We start from the raw sequence: 14,416 nt of genomic DNA on the forward strand, positions 1-14,416 counted from the left end.
CAGGGCGAGGCCCAGCTCCGGCTTGCCCTAATGGATTCTCACGCCTCTGTGGCTACGAGGGCCGTTGCCCACTCCCCGCTATCGATGACGTCTGACGTGGCACTGTGGCTGGCCAGCTGGCTGGCTGCATGCTCTCTCAGTCTAACCACCGAGGCCCCCGATATAAGATGGTATGAAGGCTCGGGTTACAGGCAGTTTGGAGAAGCAAGTGCGTCAGGAGGTGACGGTGGAGTTTGCGGGGCGCAGCTCCGTCATGCACTGAGACGATTTTTTTTTTCCTTGGGGCAAAGCTGTTGGCTTAAGACAACCGGGCCTTCACATCTGCTTCACAACCCAAGCTCCAACCCATCAATCAAGATATAGACTGAGCCGTTTGCAGTGCACAAATCATCACTCAATCCTAGATAGGAAAAAAGCCACAGAAAGTCCTTCCTCTTATTTTTTGGTTTGTCCACCTTGTTGCATCAACAGTGCCAGAGATTTGAAAGACAAGATGCGTTTCTTAAGAAGGCGACACACCGACAGCTCGCTACGGGACACGGCCGATAAACTGGACTGTGACAAATCCACCTTGGTGCAAAACTCTGGCGAGTCGGACGTCAGGAAATGGTCCGATTGCTTTGAGAATCTACTCCATGACAAAAGTGAGTACAAGTTAGCCTTTCAAGGTTAAGAGTTCCATTTTTTCCCTTTTGTTGGGCCACACTATATATTTTTTTTGGATTATAAATTTGCCTACTTTTTTTGGCTAAATGAATAAAAAAAATTAGAATTCAGTGTCCACAGATTTGTAATTTGATTGTCTCTGCCAAACTTACAATTTGGTAATGACAGTGTTTGAAAAATATACGGTTATGAATGTAACGGTTTATCATACACCTCATGCCCAGAAAAGCTTTATTTTTTGTAAAGGTTTTGCCCCTAATTTCCGTCTTTACTCACCCACAGAGACGAAACCAGGCCTGACCTTGATTTGGAAGTGATATATATTTTTATGTTTGTTCCATCGTCCAGTCTTGATTCCTTTTAAAAAATATCTGCAGTCTGAAAAATAAAAGTCATGGCCCGTATGTCAATTTTTTGTACATGAGAAAAACTGCCTTCACAAAGTTCAAAAATCTTTCGAATGAATTACAGACCCAATATTTCTGTACCTACGAAAGCAGGATTTCTTACATCAACTTTCCTGTCACTTTCCATTCTCTTTGAGAAGGTTTCCCGGAGAGTTTCTTGCTAATGGACCATAGAACTTTCCATTGCAGTACAGGCCATTAATTTCCAGAAACTAGTGTCCCGTGTAATTGATGCAATTAAACAGTTCTTTCAAATGCCAGTCACTCTCTGACATTTAAATAGACATACTGCTGTGTTGTTAAGTCTTAGTAAGATGTTTAGAGCCAAAGTGATACATTTTCTGTGGTTTTAAATTTCCTTTTGAAATAGGGGAGGAAGGCAGTTTTCAAATGTATTAACATGCACACCAGACATAATTCACGTACACTACTTTTTTTTCTTTTTTTTTTTTTACAATCGTACAAAATTCACACTTGGGGAGGTTAGAGAATCCCCTACACTTTTCAAAAATATCAACCACAATGATTATAAATCATTTTTTTTCTCTCCTTTTTAGTTGTATGCTCTCGGATAGGGGGTCCAGAAAAATTACTCTTTGCGTATGAAAAGGATGACAAAATGGATGGCCTTTGATTGTCTCATGAAATGAAGCCTTTATCTGTGTCATCCTGTCCTGTGGGATCCTTGTATCTCCAGTGCAGCAAAGGGCAGTAGAGCGCAAAATTAAATTTCTAAGTAAACTGTGACAATGTAATTGTTGTCGTGGAGAAATTTGCCCCAACACCGTCCCCTAAAAAAAGTAACATCTTCCGGGCGCTGGGAATTCAAGCGGAATTGCGGTTGTGATGTGGGGATTGAGTCATTTACCGCGGCTGTACTCAGCAACCTGAAGGAGTTAAAATTCACAGCTTACTAGCTCAAGCGAGATTACCCTTCGTGGAAAGAAGCGGGCCGTGATCGAGTGGGATTACATGTAAGCCGGGTTGCGTCTACCGTGCCGCTCACTGGGGTAGCTTAGCAAAATCAAACTCTATTTTGCTCAAAAAAAATTCAAAAAAGAAAGTATACAGTTACAGCAAATTGGGCATTGCTGACTGCTGCATGGGCAGCAAGATTCCAAAGCTCTGCAGCTCTGGTAGGTCAGATTACCAGGCTGAGTAACGTGCCCATTGTGCCTTTTTCCAGGAATATTTTGTAATTAGCCATTTGAAATTTTACCATTGAGCATCATGGAGTTTCCCCCAATGCCTCAACAAGTTTTAAAAAAAAAAGTTGAAATGCATTCAAGTTGAAATTTTAGATGGGGAGTCTTGAGGTTGGTCGATTTAGCAAATCACGGCATAGGAGAAGTGGCACCATTCTGTGATAGATGTCAGGCTGGAAATGTATTTTTGGAAGCTTTGTGGAGGTTGGCCTGCGGTAGAGGGGGTCAAAATAAAATATCAGAAGTATCAAATCGAACCCTGGTTTTACATTTCATGTCTGGTGTGTTGGCAAGAACTGTGAGAGGGAACATTTAGGTAATTGAAAATGGTGTTGCCAGTCCACAAAGGAATAGTTCCTCACTCTGTTGCAATCTTGAAAAGGAATAGGAACCAAGTTCTAAAAAAAAAAAAGTAGTAACTCGGGACTGTCAGTAAACCAAAATGAAAAAACCCAGAGGTGAGATTTTTCAGGATTTTTCCAATTTCAAGATTTTTTAAACAAACTATTTTAAAATCTAGAAATCCTCAGTCTACCTTTATGGTGTTCTTACACGGAACAATTGATACATGGTAGAACACAAGAAATGGGTATGTGAGGGGCACCCTCAAGCAACCATGCACACCGCTGTGGGGCCATGATCAAACCTTTTTATTATCATGCTGTGGATATGTTATATTCCTCCAAATCTCACCCCTGAAAACCCCCCAAAATACCTCGGTGGATTGGCTGTCTATTATGGAACCCCATGTGCAAAAGACAGGATACTGATCCAAAATACTGCTTTTTGGTCAAACCTGGAAAATCGGTGAAGTGAGGGAAATCTAATCCAGCAGGAGTGGGGGGTAGGGGTGATAGTGCCCTGCCGGTCATGACATCCAAGAACCCATGTAACACCATGAGAGGCTCATCGTAAACTACATCAACACCAACTTACAGGATTGGGTTCCTCTTGTCTGAGAATGTATATGGTGGGGCTTTACCGTGCATGAAAATGTCAAGATTTGAATAAGGGAGGCGGGCAAATGTTACAAACAACAGTAGTAGCCACTGGCTTTGTGTCTGTAGCACTCTGTAAGCAAAGATATTGGCACCTGGGAAGAACTGCCAACATAGGGCTGAGTGACTTAGTTGGTAGAGCACTGGTACGGTGTTCCAGATGTCGTAGGTTCAAATCCCACTCAAATCAATTTCTTCGCTCAGCTGTATAACTGAATTGTACAAACACAAAAGAATTATGGCTTTTGACCGTGGAAGTAGTGTAGAATGGAATGATTTAAAATGATTCCAATTGATTGTTCTATTTGTTCACCACCTTGGCTCAAATCCTAGCATTTTTTTAGAAAATTCAACGCAGTCTAGTTGTTTTGCCTTGTGGCAACATAATGAAATTTCCTTCGTTTGTTTGTGGAAAATAGTGACCACTTACTTATATGCAAGCCTAACAAAATGTTCCCAAAAGCTTATTTGAATATATTTAAGCTGGATTTACCCTGTAATGCCATTGTACATCCATGGTGTTTGCTTTCTTAAAATATTTTGTTCTGTTGATTTTGTGGGACTAAAAAGCAAATAGTGTGAACAAAGTTCCAGAGTTTTTGAACAACTCACAAATGCGGATATAGCAAGTGTCTGGGGTCTTCTTGAAAAAGAAAATCACACGATGAATCTGACCGGAGATGGAGATTTTGCTTTTTTTCATTCTCACCTGTCTCTCACAGTTCCTGAAGAGGGAAAAAACGGGGGGGGGGAGGAAAAACCGTTGTTGCCAATTTCTTGGCCATTTCCTTATTTATTCGATTCCCGAGCTGTCCCAATACCTGCGCGATCAATGGGACGGTCCTCAAGAGAGGGGGAGCATAAGAGACCTAAACTGAATCTGCAAGAGGAACTATTGACTGCGGCTGTCTCCTTTGGCTTGGCCCTGTTGAGGAGAAGGGGAATGAGTGGAAAAATAGATGGATACAAAGACATGCAACTCGGCACCTCCTGCAACTCGGCACCTCCTGCAACTCGGCACCTCCTGCAACTCGGCACCTCCTGCAACTCGGCACCATTTCCTTGCTACGCATTGTCCACTGTTACAAGAGCATGCTGAATTGAGTTAGCCTGAAGTCAATAAGGTCCTCATTCTATGTAGGAGAGCCTGGCACATTTCTGTGAGAGGATGGATATGCCGATGTGGCAAAGACAGATTTTCTTTCACATACTGAGGGCAGTGCCGTTCAGGCATGTATATCATGTACCTAATCATAATAAACTCGATTATTTCCTGGATCTGGTATAAGATCGTGGATCTGGTAATTATTAGTAGGTTTCAAGATTTTCTCTATGGCTGATAAACTTTAGGGAAGTACTTAACCTGTTCTTATGTACAAGTTTAGTGCGTGCTAATCACACCAAAGGAACCTGTTGAGAAAATGAGCATGTTTAGATTCAGGTTGTGTTGGGATCATTTACATTTTGTGTTGGAATGATCCAAGTTTATTGGGGTTTTGTTATTGGGGTTTTATTGAAAGGATGTGATTTTGTTGTCACATCGATGAAATCAGGAAGAAGACAACCCTTGTGTCATTTCATATAGACAATGCTACAGCTCCGGCACAAGTTTTTTTCCCCTTAAAATCAGGCTACGATTCAGGTAGCATTTTGAATCGTTAAACTCTGATATTTCAACTTCTTGAGTTCAGTCCTCAAAAATTGCTGGGGGCTGGTAGTTCTTCAGTGCAGCTGTTTCCCATGGACTTTGTAGAGGCTTGGCATAGTAGCCATCTTGCAGGACTATTGTTTTGTTCCACAGGGAAACCTCTGTGCATACCCTGTGGGACAAAAGCACTGGCCTGCAAGATGGCAGCCACGCAAACCCTCTATTGTTGGTCATTAGCCTCAGTGTTCTACTGCATCACTAGACAACAAAACTGAAAAAAACCTAAAAAGCAATGCTTTACCTCAGGCATGGCTGAGATTCTTGTTTTTAAAACCTTCCCACTTGCATGTTTTTTAATCCCAATCCTTTCACCCAACGTATATTTAAAAAAAATCATAAGGGAATGTGCGTCAGAATATCAGCGGGTTGACGTTTTTCCCGTTTCACTGCCAGAGACAGAATCCTGGAACCTCAGGACAAATTCCTCGTCTTGACTCATGCGTGTGGGCAACTCTACAACCCCCCCCTCGCCCTTGTTTGAACTGGATTAGCTACTAAGAACAGTGCGTCACTAAGAACACAGAACGTAACGTAACCTGCTTTTGTGGAAGAAGAAAAAATCTAGCCCGTTGTGGTATTGTGATGTTGTTCCGCTGTGCTGTCAATCAGCATAAGGATGATGATGAGGAAGCCAAGCATCTGATGGTATGCACGGGTCAATTATGCGTGGCTCTGTCGCATCTTGAAGCAAGGTGCTATCAGATAATGTGTCTGGGGATGCGGCCGAGTGCATCATGTCCGGAACAACTGTTGCCATGGCTATCAATTTGTGGGACTGGGCACCGTCCGCTTCCCAGTTGTCACCATCCAGTTGTGTGTTTGATTTCATCTTAAGGAAAACTGTGGGCTGTTTTCCGTGGGGGGGGGAACTTATTACGTCGACAGGATGGCATCATTTTAAAGTGACACCAATTAATCTAAGGGGACAATTTATGGAAAAGATATCGGACCATCTACAGTCTGATGTGCTCAGTGCATTGTCTGTTTATAGCATAGCTAACCCCCCCCCCAAAAAAAATTGCAGTATATTTTAAGACTGGTGGCAGAAGTGTTGTCGTGGCTGTACAGTATGACACACTTGTTATCGAGGATTTCGCCAGCCTGAATAATCACACGCTCCCTGCAGGTGCATCTCTTTCTTTGCCTGGGCTGTTTTTGTATAACCCCGTTTAGAATGTTTTTGGCTGGTTGCTATACACTTGAGATAGGAAGACGGAGGGGAACCGGTGTGGTGCGACTAACATGTAGCTGTTTTTCCCCCATCACCATGATGTGAATAATTTATGGCCCGGGCTCGTTGTGTAGATTGGCTGCGGGCTGACGGTAGCGAACAACACTTGTACCCGGTACCAGGCCACTGGGAAAAGAAAAACAGGAGGCATTTCTCAGATACGTAGTTATAAAAACCTCCCTGATTGCCACATAAATTGCTTTTTGTTATTAGCTATGTGTTGCTGTATTCTAGTGTCCCACTGTCACAGGTGTCTGGCACTGAAAAAATGTGTGGTCTAATTGGTAAATGAACCCACCGCACTGTCATCAGCGTAATTGGTTTGCAAATTATTAATGGTGCCAGCATTTTCATTTTTGAACTTTTTGGTGGCGAGGTGTTGAAGCCTTGACTTCACTTGGCCCAATTTAGCCACTGCGTTCAGCACACAAGCTATTTTCCCAGCTGCTTAGCATGAGGATCGCCGAACCTCAGCTTTTAGTGAGCAGGTCCTTCAGAACCCATCATGAGCTTGTAGAGGATTTGGAGGGCTGGGGAAGGTACGGGTAGTGCCTAGCCTCTTTCACTTGAGGATCATTGAAAGTTTAAGTGTGAAGAATGTGCCACTGGTTTCCTGCACCGTGGAAGATTTTGAAGGATTCTTGAAAGAGTCTAACAACAATTGTGTGGGAATAATGGTTTATTGTCTAGAGATACACGTATGTAACAAAAATCTGTGCACCAGCAAGTTAGTATTTGTCTGGTAAAGGACTGAAATTCATAGCTTAAAGTGTCTCTCCCCACTGTCTGCAGATTTGGATGAATCATTTTTGTTTAGTCCTGCCAGTTCACATTTTCTGGTGAAGGGAAGGAGAAAAATGACACATCGTTTGTAGTTTCTCATCCAGCTTTCTCTCTCTTCCCCGATCTTTTAGTATCAACACAGTTATTTGTGTATCTCTTGGTTTGTGGATTGGATGTTTGTTATTCGGCATTCCAGCATGGCCGGATATTTACACATTTTCAACATCGTTGTCAGTGGTAATGCCAAGAGGTACAGAGTGGACAGAACTGTTATTTATGATCAAATTAATCATTAAAAACGGGACTTTAAATCATAACTGCTTCCTGTTGTGCTCGCCACAGTTGACATTTGGCATTTCCAAAATCTAATTTCGCAGCTGGTTTTACCCAAGGGAATTTTACTTCAACCCATGTTGATGAACCTCATGAGTACAAATTGCATCATTCAACAAACCAGAAAACATCTTCCAGAATAAAAAGACTACACTTCATGTTTTTTTCATCGGAAGAGAGCTGCAGTAGTCCGAGGGTGGATAGGAGGTTGGAATGCAAAGAGGGCGAATAGGACAAATGTGGGTTGTTTTTCACAAGCCCATTCTGTGCAACTTAGAGACTATTTATGGCATATTTGTTTGTTCACTAGGACCTTGAATCTGTAACCACAGAAATCTTTAGCTCCCAAGTCCCTTAAAATTGTAGCTCCAGGGATCTATGAACCCTAGGATCTATAGCCCTTTGAATCTGTAGCCCCTGGAACATGTACTGTAGCCCTGGGAATCTCAAGTCCGTGGAATCTGTAGCCCCTGAAATTTGTCACCCCTGGAAATTTTAATCCCTAGAATCTGTTGTCCTTTAAACTCTGTAGCCCTTGAGATCTTTGGTTCTTGGAATCTCTAGTCCCTGAAACATGTAGTGTCTGGAATCTGTAGCCCCTGGAATCTGAAGCCTTACAAAATGCCCCAATTACCCCTCTTTACATTTCAAACTAGCAAGATTCAAGTAGCACATTTTACTTTTCCAATTAAACTCGCATGTTTCCTCTTCTGAGTGATTGTCTTCTCTTCTAAGTAAGTTTAGCTGTTGCATGCCATTCTATAGAACACTTCCAAAAGATAACCACTCTTTGTTGCTGTGATTCAGTTCCAGTGGCTTCATTTTGAAAAGGCATTCCTGTGGCTATATTGAAATAGGCAAGGCAGCAGCAAGCTAAACAAATGCCCCATCTTGGAGAGATGTCTAGTGTAGAAGGCATGGTCCGTAATGACCCCACGTTGTTCCATTAATCTTACCAGGTCTGTGAAGATTGGATATTGTTCTAACCTTTTGAGGGCTCTGATACCGATCATGAAAACACGACGTTTGCACGCAGTTGTAGACTCTGGGCTCGGCCGACTTTGCATCTTGAGCAAGTCAGCAAGCACCAAGCCACTTTTTCCCCTGACAAGTGCTTGATGACAAGCAACTCAATCTCGGCTACTTCAAGTCTACATCAGGCAGAGGTGTTTTCATATTGCCTCATTTTTGTTTTGTTTTTCCTCATGGTAATTTGTTGCGTCTCGGTTTGGTTGGACTTTAAGGGGGAGCTGGGGTTGGTTGGTTGTCTGGAATAGGGACAAACCTACAAAACAGAAAGTTTAAGGAGAGCACCAATTTCTGGTCTTAAACTTCTCTTTTCTGTATATGTGGCTTGGAGTGCAGTAGTTTTTATATCCCCTTGTACATACTGAACGATCAATCAGCATTTTTAGCAGTAAAGGCAGTAGACTGATTACATGTAGATGCGTGACCTATTTGTCAGCTAGTATGCAAAGGGTATACCGAATTGCAAAATTCTGTTTTTAAAATGAAAGAGCTGAGCCTAGCCCTGTAAGTTTGGGCCACGAAGCACTGGGATTGAAATACACTCCACCACAGGAAGACTCTTTAGGCTCGACTTTCAGTATTGCAAAAGTCCTTGGATATGCAAAAAAACCTGCCTTTTAAGCTGACTGCTTCACCATAGAAACCAATTGCATTGCTATGACAACACTAGTTTACACTTGAGTTCTCTGAAGAATTGACCCCCAAAATAAAAATGGATTATTCACAAGGATGCATTTGAGACGAATGGATAATTCAGCGGAGAGGTGCTAAAATTGCCTGTAGTGTTTCTCTCGTGTTAATAAATTTCCCAATTCCCAAGGAATGTGTTGATGGCTTTTAAGACTGACTTTTTTGAAGTAGTGATCAAACAAGTAAGGAAGGTGTGAAGATGCTGGCATGGAAAGGGGGGGGCAAGGCTCGACGGCAAGCTCGGTACATCTACCGCTCCCAACATGTTAACAAACACATCATCTGCTACTCTTTTCCCCATTGGTGTGAAGTGCAATCAGTTTTCTTCCGGGTTGTTTCCGGCCGGACCAGTGGGGTTCACTGGCCAAACTGTTGTCTAATGGGTCCTGTGAACCATATGCTTTTTTGTGAGACGCGCCCACATTCACGTTTTGCCGGTGGTTATACATTTTTGCCATTACCAGAAGTGCATGAAGCAGAACGGCAACCTCTGAGCAAATTGGGGCTTGGATGATTTGTTAAACCTGTTTACAGCCATTTTAAGGCGATGAAGAGGTTCTTTTTTGACTAAAAGTAAGGAACCGATTTCTTTTGAAGTCTTAAATGCTGATTTCAGGACATTTAAACGGGGGATGTTTTAAGCCAAATAACTGTGGTTTCTGATTATTGCACACGGATAATGCTCTTGACTCAATATTTACTTAACACACTTCTCCCATTAGCTCATTTTGGTATTGAATTGGTGGTATTCATTCTGCGCTCCAATTAAAGATAGAACAAAAAGAGACTCATGTCACAGCTGCTTGCACTTCAATATTCCCAGCGCAAGGAAATGCAGCCGACGAGCGGCAACTTATTAGTAACCGAGCTACATACATATGCGCAATTCTGTTGTGGTTCCAATAGAATAATTGTGGAGGCAAAAAGGAGGTCGCTAGTTCCATCATCGGAATTGGAACAAACAAGGATTGTGGATGAGGAATGGAGAACGGCTTGATGGATGCAGGGAACGTATCTGCGCCCGCTTTGCCGGAGACAGACTGGGTGGAGGAGGCTAGTGCAGTCAGCGGGGAGTTTGAAGGACACAGACGATGGGGGAATTGATTATACACATTCGTGTCCGGCCCCGACCAATTGAACCTATTTGCAATCATCTCATCAGTCTCCACAAAATTCCCTTTCCTCCCCCCCGTCTGCTAAATTGTATTTCTCTCAGAGAGGCAGGGAATGAAATAGGACAAGCTCTGGCAAAACAGCGACAAGAGGAAAGGGGGGGGGGTGATTGATACATGCCCACACTATATCACAGTCCACTCGGCTATTTAATAAACATTTGTTAGACGGGAAATAATGTTGGATGAAGTGCAGGTTGGTAAGGCGCATTCAAGGTGATGAAGGGCGTGTGGTGAACTCTTGTAGGCGCAGAGAGAAAATGTAAATACATGTACATGCCAGAAGGTGTCAAATAATTTGCCAAAGCTGCAACGGACTCGGTCTTGCTTTTAATTTGTTGACAGATCTTGACGCACAATGCATATAGTACATGTATGCTGGAGTGAGAAAATACCGTGTAATTTGTTTTTCCAGATGTCAGCATTTCATGGGTCTAGGCCTGTATTATGTTAATTTCCTACAACTGATAATGATGTTACCTGTCAATGAATCACATCCTTGGGTGAGCATTGATCATGGGCCTTGATTTATTCACGAATAAAAAAGGAGTGTTAAGATGCCTTGTCCTTCAGCATTCAAACGCTGCCGAATTTCATCCAAAGTTAATTGTATAAGAAATTTGTCACAAGTGGAAAAAAAAAAAATGCTTTTCTGTGTAGAATATTAGAAAAATCGGTTTCATTGTGGAAACCTTAATGAGTAACGTCTGCTGCAACCTCTGAACGCCCGGTACATGAAATCACTGCCCTTTTTTGGTGTTCTCAAGGTATTGGTTATATGTGGTACATGTACTGCACATGAGATTGGGTTTCATTAACAAACTTGTCAATATTAATCATGGAACTTATTTCAGTTCCTTTGTGTGAACCGAGTCCTGCCCTGTTCTAAGGTTGTCTGAGAAGCATCAGAAGTTAAGTAATATCAGAAAATTCTCTATTCAGGTTGAATTACTTTTCTTTCTCAGAAAAGCACTTACGGTACAACTTAAGAATTATGGAGTATGATCTTGTCATGCCCTTTCAGGGGGAAGAGCTGTAATTCTTTTTCCAAGATTAAAAAGTTCAAGTTAAAAAGAAGGCACAGGGATTATTATCTAATTTTAGGAAAGGCCGAGCCTTTGTTTGCAGATGCGGAGGAATCTCTTGCTGTATGTGATTACATGTATCTTGATTTGGCTTTGCTGGATATCCAAAGGGCATGTATGTTTCCGAACCATGAGTTTAAACCACAATACTTCATACTGCAGAACTAAATGAATGAAGAGCGTTTAGCTCTGCCTGAAGCATTCACTGACATTATTAAACTATGCACCCTGGTATTTTTTCGACACTAGAAAGCTTCAGAGAGAAATGGCCCTGTCTTGCTGAAGTGCATGTGACGCACCGATAGAGATTTCCGGTTTTGCTGTGGGGTAGGTCTGTTCAATGTGAAAATCAAATTAAAACGGTCTCTTTGCTCCATACTGTCAAAGTGTTGAGGGCATCCTTTGATGCTGGTGGGCACTGTTTTTAAAAAACAAACATGTTTATGGATCTGTGGCATCATTTTTAAGCCCTTTTGGATAGAAGTTCCTGGGGTTAACATGGACGACTCACCATAAAATACTGTCCTGGAAAGTTACCTTAAAATATTGGCTTTTGAGTGCCATCTTTCCTCTTTTTTTCTCTTTTCCAACTTAGTTGAACTGAGAGTGCAAATCGCCTGGCTTCTCTTTGCTGTTGCATTGTAGGCGTATGATAACGTGTACATACATATTGAAATGATCAGTTTCATCAAATATCTGGCTGTGTTTAACACTTCATTGTTTCTGAGTTTGTTCTGTTGAATTTTTCAATGTGTATTATGTGGGTCAGTGCAGGACAGATCACTCTGCTGGCGGTAGTGCTGTGTTCTGCTACCCTGCACTTTTTGCCTGGTGTTTTGTCCAAATTTTAACCATCAAGTGCATGGAAACAGATACAGTTTTACAGAGTATCTGGTGTTGAAACAAGCAGACTCTGGGCTGCCCGTCATCGACCCGGCTTGTTTCTCCATTCCCGTCAAGGTCTGCATCCCAAATTCATGATTAGAGCTTCCTGAATGTGCCTGGTCCATCTCATGCCTCGTTGGAGCCCGATTCTGCAGTATGGATCTGCTTGAGATGACTCTCATTCATGCATGCAATGAGGATTGTCCCCCCCACCACACTCCCACCTTTGAAATATCAGAGTTGGGTTGTGAAATGTTGCATAATACAGAAAGCAACTCCATTCTCTGGTGTGCATTTCAGTGAGGCGTTGTTTCATAAAATGTTTTTCTATAAAATTTTCTGTTTCTTTGCACGTTTGGGGGCTTCCCTGACAAAAGTATTTGTTACATTTCTAGCTGAGATGCCTATTTCTTTGGATTTTGAAGATTTCTGCATCGAAGGGTGATAATCCGATTTTTTGCTGGGAAACCTCGATGCCGGACCCAAGTGATGGAGACTCTCTTAATATTACTGTGACTGTACCAGCAGGGCATATTGTGTTACCAGAGGCTCGGACTAGGGGCTCATGTGGGATTAAAATATCTACCTGTCCTTTTTCATGCAATATAATGCCTGTGCACTCCAAGCAAACTGTTTGAAAACTGTTACTCCTCGGTGCTGTTGGAGCCCATAATCCCATTGTGCCAAATTCTATAGATCTGTACATTAGGGTTAAAGATTTGTGAAATAAATGGGGTATTTGTAAAGGACAGGTAGGCAGGTGGTTAGATGAAACACTGGCTTAGACTTTTAACATGCTCTTGCAATTCTAGAAGTAATCATAGTATATTGAATGTATCTACAAACTGGTTCATATTCCAATCCATTTTTGTGGTAAAATGTAAACCTACTTCGAGTCGTGTGTACAGTTGTTGAGAATCAGCCAATCTTCGTCCACTGACCATTCCCCAAATTTCCCATTCCTTCATTTGATCGCAAGAAGTCAGCTATTTCCACAGGTTTTTTGACACTTTGATGAGAACAGAAAAAAGTCTTCTGTTTGTTCAACTGGACATGTGTGTTGGTATTTTCCAGGTGGTTTGTAAAGTAGGCAAGCTTCAGGCATGATACTGGTTGTGTAGGTGTATATCTCTTGGTACTTTAGACTCTTGGTTTTAATGTATAACATTTCTATGAGGCCTAATTAGAGCATGGGCAGGGACAGATCAATATAATAATGTAATTGAGACTATTCTCCAACCCACCTCTAACATCCTAGGCTAGAGTTACTGCACTCTCATTTTCTATGTCCCGGCGGTCACGGCTTTTTCTTCAAGCAACCGAATCGGAGAGGTCGTTAGGGAAAATGATTTTGGAGTGGGCGATAACCAGATTTTTCTTTCCTTTTTTTTTCCCCCTTGGAGTATGCGTGTCTCTCTCGAGCAGTAGGGGAGAAAGACCACCCTGAATGCTGAAGCACCTTTCTCTCTGGATCACTTCAGTGCTTGGTCAGCCATCGTGGAATTTTCTGTTAAGGTTTTAGTTTTCCTCTAGACATTATTGGGCAAGTTCTTACTTCGGGAAACTTAAGTTTACATGTCAGGTACTTTGTATTAAAATGCTAGCCTGCAGAGAGCTGTTTAGGGAATTAATATTAAAAGTAGTGCAGGTTCTCTGTTTTTTTGCTGATGTGCAGTTAGCTACCCATCCATGTCCTTGATTGATTGATGTGAATGATTTTGGTGTTTGTTAATTTTTACCCTAAAATCTGATGGCCTTTCTGACCCTTTTTCTTAGATGTGTTTGGAGGAAAACTTTGTATTTGTTTTTGTTTTTTCAGTTTGAACAGTAGTGTTCTTCCTGTCGGAGTGGGTACATTTTCATGCACCATAAACGTATCAATATTGTAGATATAAAAATGAGCTTGTCACCGTGTGACGAGGATATCACTGCGCACCTGAAATCCCCTTTCTGAAATCCCAAGCAGGTGCATCTTAACCTCAAATTACCAACCCCCCCCGGCATTGAGAAAGCTCTATCACTCATGGCAACTAAGGCGCCGGCTTTCATTTGATCAGCAGCTGCCTGTGTATGCCTGAGGTTTTGTATTAATCAAATTTAATGCAAGTTCATATTTGCAAGCTGCGGGGGGGATGTCTGCTGACTCTGCAACACGTGCGATGCATTAATTTGCATGTTTTGCCAAGTTACCTGCCCTCGACAGCCGTAATGATTATTCAAAGTG

At 42.1% G+C, this 14,416-nt stretch overlaps 1 protein-coding gene across 3 annotated transcripts in view; it reads left to right on the top strand.

Moving 5' to 3' along the window:
- LOC110975754 (uncharacterized) overlaps positions 1 to 14,416 on the top strand; it is a 166,375-nt gene that overhangs the window by 145,108 nt on the left and 6,851 nt on the right. For all 3 annotated transcript variants that reach the window (XM_022228507.2, XM_087143664.1, XM_087143665.1), the window contains exon 19: positions 472 to 644. In XM_022228507.2, coding sequence (XP_022084199.2) covers positions 472 to 644 — 173 coding nt within the window. The remainder of the gene's footprint in view (positions 1 to 471; positions 645 to 14,416) is intronic.

This window comes from Acanthaster planci, linkage group LG11, assembly GCF_054643075.1.
Source record: "Acanthaster planci isolate LZ-2023a linkage group LG11, COTS_SCS, whole genome shotgun sequence".
In the NCBI taxonomy this organism is placed as follows: Eukaryota; Metazoa; Echinodermata; class Asteroidea; order Valvatida; family Acanthasteridae; genus Acanthaster; species Acanthaster planci.